Source organism: Crocodylus siamensis, chromosome 3 (genome assembly GCF_052110815.1).
Source record: "Crocodylus siamensis isolate JL-2025a chromosome 3, ASM5211081v1, whole genome shotgun sequence".
Lineage (NCBI taxonomy): Eukaryota > Metazoa > Chordata > Crocodylia > Crocodylidae > Crocodylus > Crocodylus siamensis.
The window spans coordinates 11353139-11368591 of record NC_143397.1 but is presented as its reverse complement, the minus strand read 5'-3'; the positions used below and the strand labels follow the sequence as shown (position 1 = coordinate 11368591).

Below are 15453 nucleotides of genomic sequence, written 5' to 3'. Positions count from 1 at the left end.
GTGATCTGCAATTTGCATGAATGTGATGCACAATAAGGTTACGTAGGTTTGACATGCACATGTAGAGCTGGAAAGCACAGCAAAAGTGCAATAGTGAAGCGCCAGGCCTTATTGTAATACAGGCAAGAGATGTGCCATGTTATTCCAAACAGAAATGCAGAGGTATGTTTTAATATATTAAAACAAGGCTGCCCGCTTACCATGATAACATACTTGTTAATTAGGCAGTTATGATTACTACCATCTAACCAATACTGACAGTGCTGATCGCCATTCATATAGAATTCGTTACAAGTGAAAAAAATAATTCTGAAAACGCCAAGATTTAAGTTAGTCCTTTCTACAATTTACCACTTCTAAGTTTTGCTCGTGTGCAAAAGTGCACAGACACTTCAGATTTTAAAATTGGCCATGTCTTGTTAATATACTGCAGTCTTCAAAATTTACACAGAGCTGCAGTTCTCTTGCTTTTTCTCAAGTGTCACTGATCAAACTTAGCATGACAGCTGAGAAACGATGTCAGGTGCTTTACAGTTCAGTTTAAAAAACATCCTCTACCTGGTATCTCTGCAGTGATTGTCTTGCTGCTCCCTGAAACCTCTTCATCATCATCTGATGAACTCGTGCTTGAGTCACAGGTCAGGTCGCTATCACTGGTACTGCTGTCCTGCAGCAGGTTGTACTTCTTGCGAGCAGCTGCTTCCCGTTTCTGTCTTAATAGCCGGATTCTCTCTTTGTGCTTTTGGCTCCGATGACCTTTCACCTTGGCAACTCGACCATTCTGTTTATCACTAGACTGTCGGTTTTTCTTGGCAGCCATTGTTGACGTTTCACTTTCAGACCTGGATCGTCTGGATTTCCGCCCAACTGCAGTCCCAGACACTCCAGAAGGGTCTCCCTCTACAGTAGCTTCTGCTGGACAGGGCTCATTCTCTTCTGTAGAAGACAGTGTATCTGAATCAGCCAAATGCCCACTAGAAGAAGGGGAAAGCATGCAATGATTAGAAGAGTCACTTTCATAAACTCTGCCTGCTGTTGGTTTATCACTCTCTGTGGATGCTAGCTGAGACTCTGAGGAATCTCGTCTCAGTTCCATCAGCAAGCAAGGCATTGAAGACAGCACTGTCGAATCTGCTACAATGGGTGCACCATCTTTCTGAGCATGTGTCTCTAATTCTATAGGTCCATCTTCATCAGGAGCTGCCTCTTGTTTTGCAGAGATTTTTGGTGGGACTTCAGTGTCAATGAGTTCTTCTGCTTTTCCTACTGCCTCCATCTTCATTTCAGAGTTCCAAGCTCCTCCTGGTTTCAAATCATGGAGCACGTGGTCTAGAGGACTGGGGGAACTAGATTAGGGTTTCAACAGTGAAGCAACCTGCACAAAAACAAAACAGTAATGACAATTTACTCAAATAGCAGTCACACCTACATTTTTTGGTAGTGTCCACAAGGTTACCGACTCACACAACTTCATTCTTCTGTTTTAGCCAGCATACTACATCACCATTTTGTTTGCAGTATTTTTCTTTCACTCCTAATTTTTTTCTAGATGAACTCAAGTCTGCTATACCAATGTGCTCAATCCTCTCTCTCCAAGTACCTAGAGCTGACAGCACTATAATTACGAAAAATGCAGTTGAATTCACTCTTATCACAACAAGTTGGAAACAATGACAAAGGATTTCTAAACTCTTACTCTGAAATGTTTAAGTTAATAGAATATAAACAACATACCTGGAATGTTTAAAGCAATTTTAATATTCCTTTATAGGAAACTTTAGTGCTCATGAACAGAATCTGATCAAAACACCCCAAATCTGCAGTCCAATACTCTGGAAAAAAACTATAGTACAGCTCAGTTTCTATACAAGTGAGAAATAAGCAAGTGCTCCAAGTCTACCTCCTATTAAGCAAGTCTCTAAAACTAAGTAATAATCACAGTAAATAGAGTGTCTTCCATCCCAAAGCTATCTACAGACTTCAGGAGGTATACAGCCACAACTAGACGGAGACAAAGCAGCTGTTTAACTGTGCAGAGCAACACTACATCATAACTTCAAACACATTATTAAATAAACCACATCCAACTGAAAGCTGTGAAGGTGGTTTCATGCACCCAGAGATCGTATCAAGCCCAGGGATCAAGAACTCATTTTCACAGCTCATCAAAAGACAACCCTTCCAGAAGTACAAGCTATGCTAGGACACCGATTCAGAGAGAAACACTGCTCGATGATTCACTCACAGAGAATTACCAGCAGTACTTCTTGTAACATTTAAGTTTGCCTTGCAGGTCTCTTATACAAGTATTGACCCATCCTGATTTGGTTTAGCTCATGAATTCTGTTGGGAGAACTGCACAGGATGGCATGGCTGCAGGTAAGAAATTCTCCACCCACTCACTTTCCGTCCCAACTTTGCTTCAAGTTGGTTCCATTATTTGCACTGTTTCAGCTCAAACATTAAAAATAAGCTATTCAGTAAGCTGGTAATTTGCACTGTGTCAATTACTGTAGGATTTGAGCACCCACAGGATATTTATAAATAGAAATAACAGTTAATTGTTATGTTATTTTCCTTTTATCAGATTCTTCCCTCTCCCTTTAATTTGGAATTAGGGCAGAATAATACTGGGGAAAATTTTTCAATCATCATATGTAAGGGTAGACAATTCCATCACAGACTTCCTGTGTGGCTTTGTACCTCAGATTTTCCCCCTGTAAAACTTCCCTAGCTTGCACAGGACGCCATGTAAACCTCAAAGTTCTGTTACCAATCCTGATTCATTTTGAAACTAGAAGGTTTCATTAATATCCTTTCATGGCTTCCTTAGCATCGTGAAGGAGGTACTTGGATACTAGAGCAATTTAGGGGAGGGAAGAAAGTCCATAAAATTACCTTAGGCACCAGTGAAGGCAAGAAATTTTTAATTAACAATCCATTTCCAGTGCAGGGCCAACATTTAATAAACTGGTTACACAAAGAAGGAAATAAACTTGCCATACGATAACGTTAACAGACAAATATGACAAATTAAGATTTGTCAAAGAAGAATCAGGAAAGACAGCTATGAAAATTTGTGTTTTTAAAGTTTGAGAAGGAAACTGAATGCTGAAGATAAAAAATGGAAAAATGTATATATAAAAATATTTGCTAGCACTTGGACCAAGTAAAATTAAATTTAAAACTAAAACAAGGAAAGGCCTTTGTGAAGCTGGTAATTTCTACAGCAGTCTTACACAGGCATTTCATAACTCTTCAAGAGCCAATTTAGGTTCAAAACTATAGTCCACACCTCAGCAACAAGCAAACCTAGAATTACAACTGTGGATAGCTCGAGGTGTACAGGCATTCCCACGGTGCAATGAACACTCCTGTAACTTCATATGCAAATCATTATTACTGAACAATCTCTGTACTATACATTGAGTAAATGGAAGCATCATTGAATGTCTTATCTAAGGCTACATACAGTATGGTATTATGTCTGGCAAATAGGCAATGGCTTTGTTAGCACTAGGTATCTTGGCCTGTAATTTGTGTATGGGTACAATTCACTGGTAATAGCTCTGGAAGTACCTGTGATATATAAAGGTACATGGGGTTGGGCATTTTCAGCCATGAGTCTGTCTAACGTTTGTCTACGTTAGTTGTTACCAGTGCCACAGCTGGTGGAGTTACACCACTGGGAAATTACAGACCCAAGAAATCCTCATGAAGACAAACTCTCTACACCCAAATCAGCTGGGGACAGAGTCAGAAAGGAAACAGGGTGCCCTGAAGAGCATGAGCTCAGCATGAATACAGGAGTCACCAGGGCAACAGGCAGCTGATGTTTAGCTGCTGATGCTGGGCGCTGCTGTTACTTCTCCAATGTTTGCCTGCACTCCTGGCAACGCGCTGGTGTGCTCATGATTCCTTGATGGCTTTTATGAGAAGTGTGTGGAATAATATGAATTCCATTTTCTTGACTCCCACAATTTTTTTCTGTTATCTTCCCACTCAGTTCAAGAAGGAAAATGCCCCAGGCAAATGTGCCACCATTGATATCTCCAGCACAGGTATGAGATTTCTGACATCTGACTTTTGCAGGCAGATGTATGAATTCTGGGGCCTACTGAAAAGTTGGTGTTAACAAAAATCTATGGTTCCGGATGCAGGGAGCAGAAGTCATGCTTTCCAAAGTGGTGATTTTAAGTATTATTATATGCTAAGAGAGGTACTTCAAACTCTGAAACCTGCTGCGGAGTAACCTCCACTGAGCCAAATGCCTCTTCTGCTAGAAGCCTGAAGAGTGGCACTTTAGAGTGACAGGAACAGAGGGTGGGGAAAGCAGCCTCTTCCTTAATGGGATTTCATTTTTCCAGGGAGGATCAGTGGCATGCATACTCGCAGTTTCACTGAGTGGTCACATCGGGGAGAGGCTAAGAGATGAAAGCAGACAGCTGATGGATAACCATAGCGTACAATGATTCCACGTGTCATGAGGAAAACGAGTGCAACAGAGGAGAAAACTAAAACCAGAAGAAGATATGAATTAGCACCTCTCCCAAGAGTGGCTGAAGGGTAAGGAGAGTACAATTTAGTGATTCAACTTAAGAAATAATGAACTCCTTGCATGTGGCCTAGTTCACTTGGTTCTCTGCTCATAGAACTTTCCCAAACAGACTGTGCCTTCTTCAAATCAGCTGAATAATGTGAGCAACACATCCTTGATGAATGTTACTTACTTCACAGGCTAAGGATGAGTAAGTTCCCAGTAACTGTCAGAAGTTCAGGCAGTGGTGGAAAAGCAAAGTATATTGTACTATTTCTGTTCTATGATCAGAGCAAGTGCTTCCTTCCTGTGCAAGTGCTTGGGTGTCCACACTGAAAATTCATTTCCCACAAACATGGATGCAGATCACTTGGAAATTTCTCTGTGCCAATAAAATTTGACTGTTCAAACACTTGCATAAAGTAAATACAAAAAGGATGAGTGTGGCCCAAAGCCATGTAAAGGTTTCAATGCAGTATTTGCAAAACACTTTGCATACTATTTGCCCTACTCATCTGGGAATCAGAAGGGTACAAGGAGATGCCAGGCAAAAATGCAGCTATGAAATATGGCCAAGGTGAACTATAAGTTTTGGTAAACATCCTATCAGAGTATAGAATCCACCGTATAGCTCGGAACGGGCTCATGTGAACAATATCATTTCCTTCCTATATATCTGCTCTCTCAGGCAAGCAAAAGCAATGCCCCCATCTGCACACACAATTTTTGTTCTGTGCTCTGGTCATCTGGCTGGTTACAATCGCTTATACTCAAAATGCAGAACAAACAGCTGATTTAGTTTCTTTAACAAAAGACTGCCAAAGACCCAAAGCACATGCATGGGGCACCCCCTGCAGCCTAAGCAGGACCCCTTGCAGGCTAGAATGCTGCCTGCCTGTAATGAGAAACTTGCCGTCTCCTGAGGGAACCCAGGCATCCAGGGGCACCAGCCCCATGGGGAAGAGGGAACCCGAGTGTCCAGGGCGGCAGAATTATCGGTAAATATATTCATTGGCTACAGTGGCCAAAAGAAGCTGATAGCCAATAACGTCATTTCCCTTTTCTCAGTGCTGATCCCACAGGCAACTGACACACTGGTGCATCTCTCCTGAAAAGGCTTGGAGCCTCATCAGCCCTAGAAAAGAGGGTCTTGAATGACATGCATTCAGGAGCTACGTAGGAAATCTGTTCTGTGGAGAAGGGCTTGGAGACTTTGGGTTTCTCAGTCTTGTACCTTTTAGTGGAACTAAATTTAAAAAATACAAACAAACAAATGAACAAACAAAGTCACTTCACAGAATCATACAAGATTAGGGTTGGAAGGGACCTCAGGTGGTCATCTAGTCCACGCTCAAAGCAAGACCAACCCCAATTATATCATCCCAGCCAAGTTTTGTTGAGCCAGGTCTTAAAAGCCTCCAGTGATGGTGTTTCCATACACATTTAGGGTATACTCATACTTTAAAAAAGCTGCAAAGACCCTCCTACAGAGAAGATGGGTAGTTCTGTTCAGACATTATGCCAAGGAAAAACAGGTTGGGGGGCAGGGGGGGAAAATGTTCTTTTCATTATATGCAATGAAGTACATAAAGGAAAAACAAGATTATACTGAAATACTCACACTGTTTCCCATTTATTACTTTCCTGGAAAGAGTGCTAGATGAGTTCTCAAGGTAACCTTAAGAGACAGTCTAGCTGGCTACTTGTATCAGAAAAATCGCAGCACTGAGAAGTAGCTTGTGAAGCATCGCAGACTAAAATGGGTTTACTTATACAGTGTTCTGGAATTCTATTTAGCTTAAAATAACATTCTCTCTTTTCCTAGTGAAAAATGTTTGAAGATTAAGAAAATTGTTCTGTAAGAACATCATTGCCGAATCCAGGGCAATATTTCAGAATCCGGGCAGCGCTACCGTTACAGTTTTCCCATGCATACATAGAACATACGTATATGGAAACTCTTTAATACCCAACATTGTCTTTACAAAGGCAATACCTTAACAGAAATCAAGTCATGGACTCATTTTGATAAGAAGCTATGAAATACTCTTTTATATCCTATCAAAGAAGCCCCTTTACTTATATAGTACAATATTTCTAACCAACAGTTTAGATACTGGTCCAGGAAGGCTGTGAAGCTTACAAGTTCTACCTCGATGCGCCAACTGCTGCAAACACAAGTTACTACAAAACACGTCTTTCACAACTACTCCATTTCACTGAAAGCACTTTATAAGTGTAATAATGCCTCACGTAAACTCTATTATTTATTAGGTATTACCATTTCCTTTCACAAATGGATAAAGTTGTCTAAACAAGAATACACAGTGATAGAATAAAGAGAGCCACGGAAATATAGTCTTAATTAGAAGAGTAAATGCCACCTCTTTAAAATGAAAGGTGTTTGGGAAGTACTGTATACAATGTATAATAAGCACAACAGTTTGGCACCTCTAAGGTCACCAGTTCAAATCAGATCCAGGTGATCAGAAGTATTCAGCCATCTCATCATAGGTTCTGGAGCACTGGCAATCAGGTTCGTCATATCAGCAGGGGGATAAAAAAAGACATGAAGGTGAACACATTTTTCACACTGTAGAGGCACAGTAGCATCCCCATTGCTCTGTCTAAACTGATGCTACTAGGGCTATATCAGTTTTGTGGACAAAACAACACTTGAATATCCAAGCTGTTAATTTTCATAGTTTCTAGGGTCGGAAGGGACCTGAGTAGATCATCTAGTCCAACCCCCTGCCATGGCAGGAAATAATACTGTGGTCAAACGACCCCGGCAAGATGTTCATCCAACTTTCTATTAAAAACCCCCAGGGTAGGAGCCTGCACCACCTCTCTTGGAAGTTGGTTCCAGATCTTAGTTGCCCTGACCGTGAAGTCGCGCCTCCTGATATCTAGCCTAAACCTGCCCTCTGCCAGCTTGTGACCATTACTCCCGGTCACTCCTGGCAGTGCACGGGGGAACAGTGACTCCCCAAGTGCCCGCTGATCCCTCCTGACTAGTTTGTAACAGGCCACTAGATCCCCCCCCAGCCCTCCCCCGTGGAGGCTGAACAGGTTCAGGCCCTGTAGCCCCTCCCCACAGGGCCCGCCCCGCTGTCCCCTCGATCACGCGAGTGGCCCTCCTCTGGACCCCCTCCATGCCGTCCACATCCCTCCTGAAGTGCGGTGCCCAGAACTGGACGCAGCACTCCAGCCGCGGCCTGACCAGTGCCACACAGAGGGGGAGGATCACCTTCCCGGACGTGCCTGAGACGCATCCGCGGATGCACGACAAGGTACGACCGCGGCCCCCCTGACCACCTCCCCACACTGCCGGCCCATATTCATCTTGGAGTCAATTATGACTCCAAGATCCTTTTCCGCCTCTGTGCTGACAAGAGGGGAGTTCCCCAACCTGTAGGTATGGTGCCGGCAGGAGACATTACTTTACAGTCAGAGCTGCCAGGCTCTGGAATGGGCTCCCAAGTGAGGTAGTACATTTTCATTACAAAAAAAAGATTTAATATAGATATAATCCAACAAAAAAAGATAGGAACTGCTGAACGTCTGTTACTAGTTGGTTACTGCACAAAGAAGAGACTTTGCTTCATAGGCTGCACCCATGTAATCCTCTGACAATCTGACTTTAACTAATGTCAAAAGTTTACTCAAGAACATTTTCAGTTTTCCAAGTATGAATGAATCCTACTGCATCAGAATGAAGTGATTTCAGAGTCTGAAATACTGGAAACAACACCCCTTATTTAAATACAAGCATCCTTTTTATAAGTTAATAAACAGATGTCAGTGAAGTGCTTCTCATGATACATAAGCCAAATAATTACAATGGCTGCTTATGGGTGCAAGAGAGATTTCATCCTGAACCCAGAAGAACAGTACAGGAATGAGAGAGATTTTGTCTCAGGTACTTCCCTTCCTATCTATAATCCTTTGGATCATTTATTTTCCCATTTAAAATCCCATTTAACATTCTAGTGCTAATAAACAGCAACTGCTTGCAACAAAAGTAACACTAATAAAGTATGGGTTATAGTCCTAGCTGTCTTTTAATATACTGTTTATTGTAGTTTAACACTGTTAGAATTCAGAAAATAGTATCACTAAATTCAGCACCACAGGCCACCAGCAGCCCTGGCATCACAATTTGAAAACAACTAAATCTAGAAAAATTAAATCTGCACTTTTGTACATATGACTAGCCATGTTCTTTTAGACCTTGAGACTGTGTCCATTAGCCACTAAACTCCAACCGTTGCATAGCCAGCTACCCCTTTACAATGCAGGCATTTATATCAGAGATCTTGTCAGGGGATATACCACTTCCTGGATCACGTGTCAAGAAAACTGATATTCTCCTTATCCAAGTCCAAACTATTACTATGTATATTTTGTACACAGCAATGAATGCCATTGTGAATCAATACCCACACACACACTCTCAAAGTACCTACCTCCACTCCAACCACCTCTGAACTGCAACTCTTTGAAGTACAGTAAATGCACCATTACACAGTAGAGCAGAAAGGGGAAGTTCTGGCAGAGGGCACTGAAGCAAGATCCTCCTATTACAAAAAAGAATCACAGGAGCCTTATCTGTGAGGCCTACTTGGCCTCCCATTTTTAAGGTCTCATTCAAAAGACTTGCATATGGCTTTACATGCTATCTTATAAACTCAGTACCTTCCCTCCGTATCCTTTAGAACTAACAAGCCAATTTCTCAGTTCAAAACCCTCTTCAATCCTTCCGTGGAGCTGATCAGTGATAATCTAATACTGAACAAAACATGTGTTCAACAATAAAGATATTCAAGTAAAAGGAAACCAGCAAAACCAATAAATTCAAATGATCCGTTCTCTGCCAAAAGATCAGCCTCCCACAAAGCAAGTACACAAGCTCCGATATTTTTCTTCTTTACCAAGCCCAGTCCCATTTACTGTGCACTTGATCTTATTTGCTGGTGAATGGCATGCTCCGAGGCCAAGTCCTTTCATCTGTATTTACAAGTGCCATGCATACATAGGGATCTACCCATGTATATGCAACCACCACTCTGTGAATCAAACTCAATTTGCAGCTTTGTGAGGATTTGAACTAATGGTTCTCTGAAGTCAAGTTTCACACCACTAAGTGAGCTCCTTCTGGGTTAATGTACTATTTTGTACAATGGTCCTTTGAAAACTACTGCCCAAAAGCCGACTCACTGGTGTACTATTTTACCTAAGAAACATGATTAGGAGTGGACCTGGCAAGTCACAAAGCAGGCCCAGTGGCAATCTTAAAAGGGTGGATGCCCCACCCTCCCTAGTCAATATGGCGTGAGAAGCAAGGTGTGAAACAGAGACGAAAGGATGAAACTAAAGCTGTTTCATCTGGTTTTGCATAAACAAGTGTTAAAAAAAAAAAAAAAAAAAAGGAGAGAGACTGTTTCGATTTAGCTGCTGAAACACGCTGTGTATACCAAGCACCCAAGATGGTAAAATGAGGCCAAGTGTTCCAGTAAGAAATGTTTACGAAACATCCTTTGCAATGTGCCACTTTCAAATTGGCAACAGGTTTTGGCCAACTTGCCAATTTAAGCGCAGCTGTGAAAGGGGTTAAACTCTACACTCTGCCCCTCCTACCTGCTGTACCAGAAAGAAGCTGGCAACCATCTTGCAGTCCATGAAAAAAAGGGCCAGGTCTAGCTTATAACTCAAAGGTCTTTTTTGTCTCCTACTTTCTGCCCTTCAAAAATTGTGCGCATGTAAGAAGATACAATATACAGAAGTCCTCCTCTTCCTCTATTCATATTTTAAAACAGAGTGGGCCCTGCTCTGTTCTTTGAAAGAGCAATTGCAGGCGCCTGCACTTAAGAATGGAGTCTAGGTTGTGGATCTAAAGTAAGCTCCTTAGTCCTCCACCAGATACCCAAGCTCTGGAGGAGGATTTCAGACAAAACTGTGCACTCAGTTTTTCCTGTTGGCTAGCCCTAGCCAGCTACTTGCTCATCAAATCATACGAAATTAGGGCTGGAAGGGACCTCAGGAGGTTATCTAGTCTAACCCCCCTGCTCAGGGCAGGACCATCCCCAACTACATCATCCCAGCCAAACTCAGCATACGTGTTTTGAATCACCCTAACTCTGCCCATACACTGTAGATCCAGCTTTGGCACCTGGCTCTCGTGTCTAGATCCCGCTGTGGTGGACAAGCACCCAAAAATTAGACTTTGGCACCAGAAAGCCTACTGCAGGGTCAGCAACATTTTGAAGGGAAGGGTCACTTTAATAAAGCTTAGCACCATGATGATCCTTCTCCAACCCCACCTCCACCAGTTCTGCCAATTACTGCTCTCCTCCAGTGTCACCACTTTGGCTTCTTCACACTGCCCCACTTGCCATGCAGGCAAAGGCCCTCGCAAAGGTCTCCAGCTCCAAAGGCTGGATAAAATGGATCCATGGGCCAGATCTGGTTTGTGCACTACTGACCCTGCCTTACTAGATTTAGCACTTAGGTTCATCCTGAGGAGAGGTTTCCATCAAAAATTCTTTATCTGAAGTACTCAGAAAATTACAAACTAATGCAATGACCTCTGAAATATCACTGCTAGCTAATTACAGCCCTTGCAGCTGACTGATAAGATGACCAACTACAATCTCATTACAACTAAGTTTGGAGCATTTGTTGGAATGTGGAGTTGAATAGAAGCCGTTGTAGAGCTGAGTACCAGTGTAACATCTCTGTGGTCTTTTCTGATGACTGCCCGACAAAACCATGAGACTCCCATGCAGCCTTTACCTATAGCCCCAAGAAACTTCAGAGTAATTTAACAAGGAAGCAATACAATAATGCCATACTTAGATAGTTTTTTAAACCAAGGGAAAAAAGTGCAATCTCCTGCAAAGCTAAAGATGGTGGTCACGTGCAAATGAAAAGCAATCTTTACTCTGCTACAGTTATCAACAAGTCAAGAAGCAGTGATGAGCAGGGATCCTGGTTTTCTCCGATTTAAAAAAAAAAAGTCCCAATTTTCGGATTAAAAAAGTAACCCCAAAATCCACATTTTTCCGTGATCAAAATGAAACAGCATAGATAGATAGATATGTCTATTAGTGCTAATACATCTATCTGCAGCAGTGTTTCACTAGCACTAATAGACATATCTACCTATCTATGCTGTTTCATTTTGATCACGGAAAAATGTGGATTTTGGGGTTACTTTTTTAATCCGAAAATTGGGACTTTTTTTTTTTTTTTTTTTTTTTTTTTATAAAATCGGAGAAAACCAGGATCCCTGGTGATTAGTGCCACACAACACTGAACACATACAAGGCTTTGCATTCAGAGGACGTACGCCCTCAGAGGATAGGATATAGTTTTTGGCCAGTTCTTTACTGCTTCCTCTCTTTAGTAGCATTGTCCATTTTACCTGGATAGAGCTTAGAATCATAGAAAATCAGGGATGGAAGGGACCTCAGGAGGTCATGTAGTTCAAAGCAGGACTATCTCCAAGTAGATCATCTTACACAAAAGTGTCTACCCAGGTCTTAAAAACCTCCAAGGATGAAAATGGCACATGCTTTCTGGATAACCTTTTCCAATTCTTTATTACTTCCATAGATTTCATAGACATTAGGGCTAGAAGGGACCTTGGAAGATCATCAAGTCCAGCCCCCCACCCAAAGGGCAGGAAGTCAGCTGGGGTCATAGGATCCCAGCAAGATAAGCATCCAAACTACTCTTGAAGATGTTCAGTGTAGGTGCTTGAACCACCTCCAATGGCAGGCTGTTCCAGACCTTGGACAGTAAAGAAATTCTTCCTTATGTCCAGCCTGAAACAGTCTTGTAATAGTTTATGACCGTTCGACCTCGTCATCCCTCGGGGCGCTCTGGTGAACAAACGTTCCCCCAGATACTGGTAGTCACCCCTGATAAACTTAGAGGTGGCCATCATGGCTCTCAGCCTGTCATCGTAAGGTTTGCTTTCCTGACCTCTGATCATGTGCGTGGCTCTCCCCTGGACTCTCTCAAGCTTCTCCACATCCTTTTCGAATTGTGGAGCCCAAAACTGGACACAGTACTCCAGCTGCAGCCTCACCAAGGCCGAGTACAAGGGGAGAATGACGTCCCAGGATTTGCTTGAGAAGCATCTATGGATGCAAGCCAGCGTTTTGGTTGCTTTACTAGTCACAGCATCGCATTGCAGGCTCATGTTCATCTTGTGGTCAATGATGACCCCTAAGTCTTTTTCTTCCGTAGTGCTAGCCAGCGTACCACTGCCAAGCCTATAAGGATGCTGCAGGTTTTTCTTCCCAAGGTGGAGAACCTTGCATTTTTTGGTGTTAAACACCATCAGGTTCTCATCCGCCCATTTGCTGAGCCTGTCCAGGTCAGCCTGGATCACCCGCCTGTCTTCTGGCGTGGATGCTTTACCCCAAAGTTTGGTGTCGCTGGCAAACTTGGCCAGTCTGCTCCTGACTCCAATGTCCACATCATTAATGAAGATGTTGAACAATATGGGTCCAAGGACAGAGCCTTGGGGGGCCCCACTGGTCACAGGACACCATGATGATCAACTTGTGTCAGTTACTACCCTCTGGTTCTGACCATGGAGCCAATTTCCCAGCCAGCGGATCATGGTGGACCCAAGGCCACAATTGGCCAGTTTCGCCAAGAGGTGATCATGGGATACCAGATCAAAGGCTTTTTTGAAGTCAAGATATATGACATCAATCTCTTCTCCCTCGTCCAGGTGATAGGTCACCTGGCCGTAGAAGGAAATGAGATTGGTCAAGCAAGACCTACCCGCAACAAACCCATGCTGGCTATCCCTTAGGATGTTGGCATCAGCCAGTCCATTAAGGATGGCCTCTTTAATAAACTTTTCTAAGATCTTCCCCGGGATAGAAGTCAGGCTGATGGGCCTATAGTTAGCCAGATCCACTTTCCTCTCTTCCTTAAAGATAGGAACCACATTGGCCTTCTTCCAGTCTTCGGGCATTACACCAGAGCACCAGGAGTTTTCAGAGATCCGTGCCAGGGGCTGGGCTATGATGCTCGCCAGCTCCTGTAAGAATTTTTTTCCCCAATATCTAATTTAAGCTTCCCTTGCTGGAGCCATTACCTTATTCTGTCATCTGCCACCAGTGAGAACAGTCCAGCTCCATCCTCTTTAGAACCACTCTTCAGGTAGTTGAAGGTCCCCTTGAGTCCCCTTTCACTCTTCTCTAGACTAAATAAGCCCAGATCCATCAGCCTCTCCTCACAAGTCACGTACCCCAGCCCTCTCACCCATTTTCTTTGCCCACTGCTAGACTCTCTCCACATCCTTTCTGTAGTGGGCGGCCCAAAACTGGACACAGTACTCCAGATGTAGCCTCACCAGTGCTGAATAGATGGGAAGAATCACTTTCCTTGACCTATTGGCAACACTCCTACCAATGCAGCCCAGGGTGCCATTAGCCTTCTTGGCAACGAGGGCACACTGCTGACTCAGACTCAGCTTATTGTCCGCTGTAACCCCCCTCCCCCAAGTCTTTTTCTGCAGAGCTGTTACCCAGCCAGTCAGCCCCTAGCCTGTACTGGTACATGGGGTTGTTTTGTCCTAAGTCCAGGACTCTTCACTTGTCCTTGATGAAACCTCATGAGATTTCTTTCGGCCCAGTTCTCCAATTTGTCAAGGTCTCTCTGAATCCTAGCCCTACCCTCCAGCATATCTACTGCTCTCCCCAGCTTGGTGTCATCAGCAAACTTACTGAGAGTGCACTCCATCCAATCTTCCAGATCATTGATGAAGATATTGAACAAAATCAGCCCCAGGACCAACCTCTCAGGAGCTCCACTTGATACCACATGCCAACTAGACATTGAGATTGGGAAACTGAAACAGAACAAAGTTGCAACTTGCCCAAGTTCACTCAAAAATTCTTTAGAGAAGGTGGGACTCGAACTTGGATCACCCAAATCCCAGGCCAATATCTTACACTACTTAATAAGGAAGTATGAGTAGTGGGTATCTTGTTAATGCTGCACGACTTTAACCTCTCTCTATATAAACACCTAGAGCAGGGGTGGGCAAAATACCACCCACAGGCTGCATCCGGCCTGCCAAGGGATTTTGTCCAGCCTGCAGAGGACATACAGGAACATCTCCTAGCTAAAAAGGAGGCGTACACCCAATGGGAGGGTCCATCACCAGGGAGGACTATACCTTGATTGCTCGGGGCTGTAGGGGGGCGATCAGAAAGGCCAAAGCGGAGATGGAACTGGGACTAGCTACCCGGATCAAGGACAACAAGAAGTCCTTTTTTAAATACATAGGGTAGCATCTTCATACAAAAGAAGGTACTGGGTAATGTGGGGCATCTGCAAGGCATGCTACGATATCTGGTTGTCGCACCAGACAACAAAGCTAACCTATTTAACAATTTCTTTGCCTCCATTTTCCTGAGCAGGGACCGGATCACCCTCCCCCCACCCCAACAGGACCCCCACAGGCCCCAGGGGAGGTGCACCCAGGCCTAGGGTCAGTGAGGATCTAGTCAGGGAACTTCTGGAGGGACTGAACATATTTAAATCAGCTGGTCCTGACGATCTCCACCCCAGAGTGCTGAGGGAATTAGCAGAGGTCATTGCGGGACCCTGGCACAGCTTTACGAGCACTCACGGTGCTCTGGCGTGGTGCCAGAGGACTAGAAAAGGGCCATGTGGTTCCCATCTTCAAAAAAAGGGAGACAGGAGGATCCAGGAAGACCCAGGAAACTATAGGCCAGTTAGTCTTACCTTGATCCTGGGGAAGCTTTTTGAGAGAATTATCCTGGCGCATGTCTGTAAGGGCCCAGCAGGGGAGATCATGCTTAGGGGCAACCAACTTGGGTTCATTAGACGCAGGTCCTGTCAGACCCACCTGGTGGCCTTCT

At 43.7% G+C, this 15453-nt stretch overlaps 1 protein-coding gene across 2 annotated transcripts in view; it reads right to left on the bottom strand.

Annotated features, from left to right (window-relative positions):
* The window catches only part of ARK2N (arkadia (RNF111) N-terminal like PKA signaling regulator 2N), a 68016-nt gene that overhangs the window by 41416 nt on the left and 11147 nt on the right, over positions 1 to 15453 (bottom strand). For both annotated transcript variants that reach the window (XM_090037737.1, XM_090037739.1), the window contains exon 2: positions 559 to 1375. In XM_090037737.1, coding sequence (XP_089893863.1) covers positions 559 to 1282 — 724 coding nt within the window. In that variant the 5' untranslated portion in view covers positions 1283 to 1375. The remainder of the gene's footprint in view (positions 1 to 558; positions 1376 to 15453) is intronic.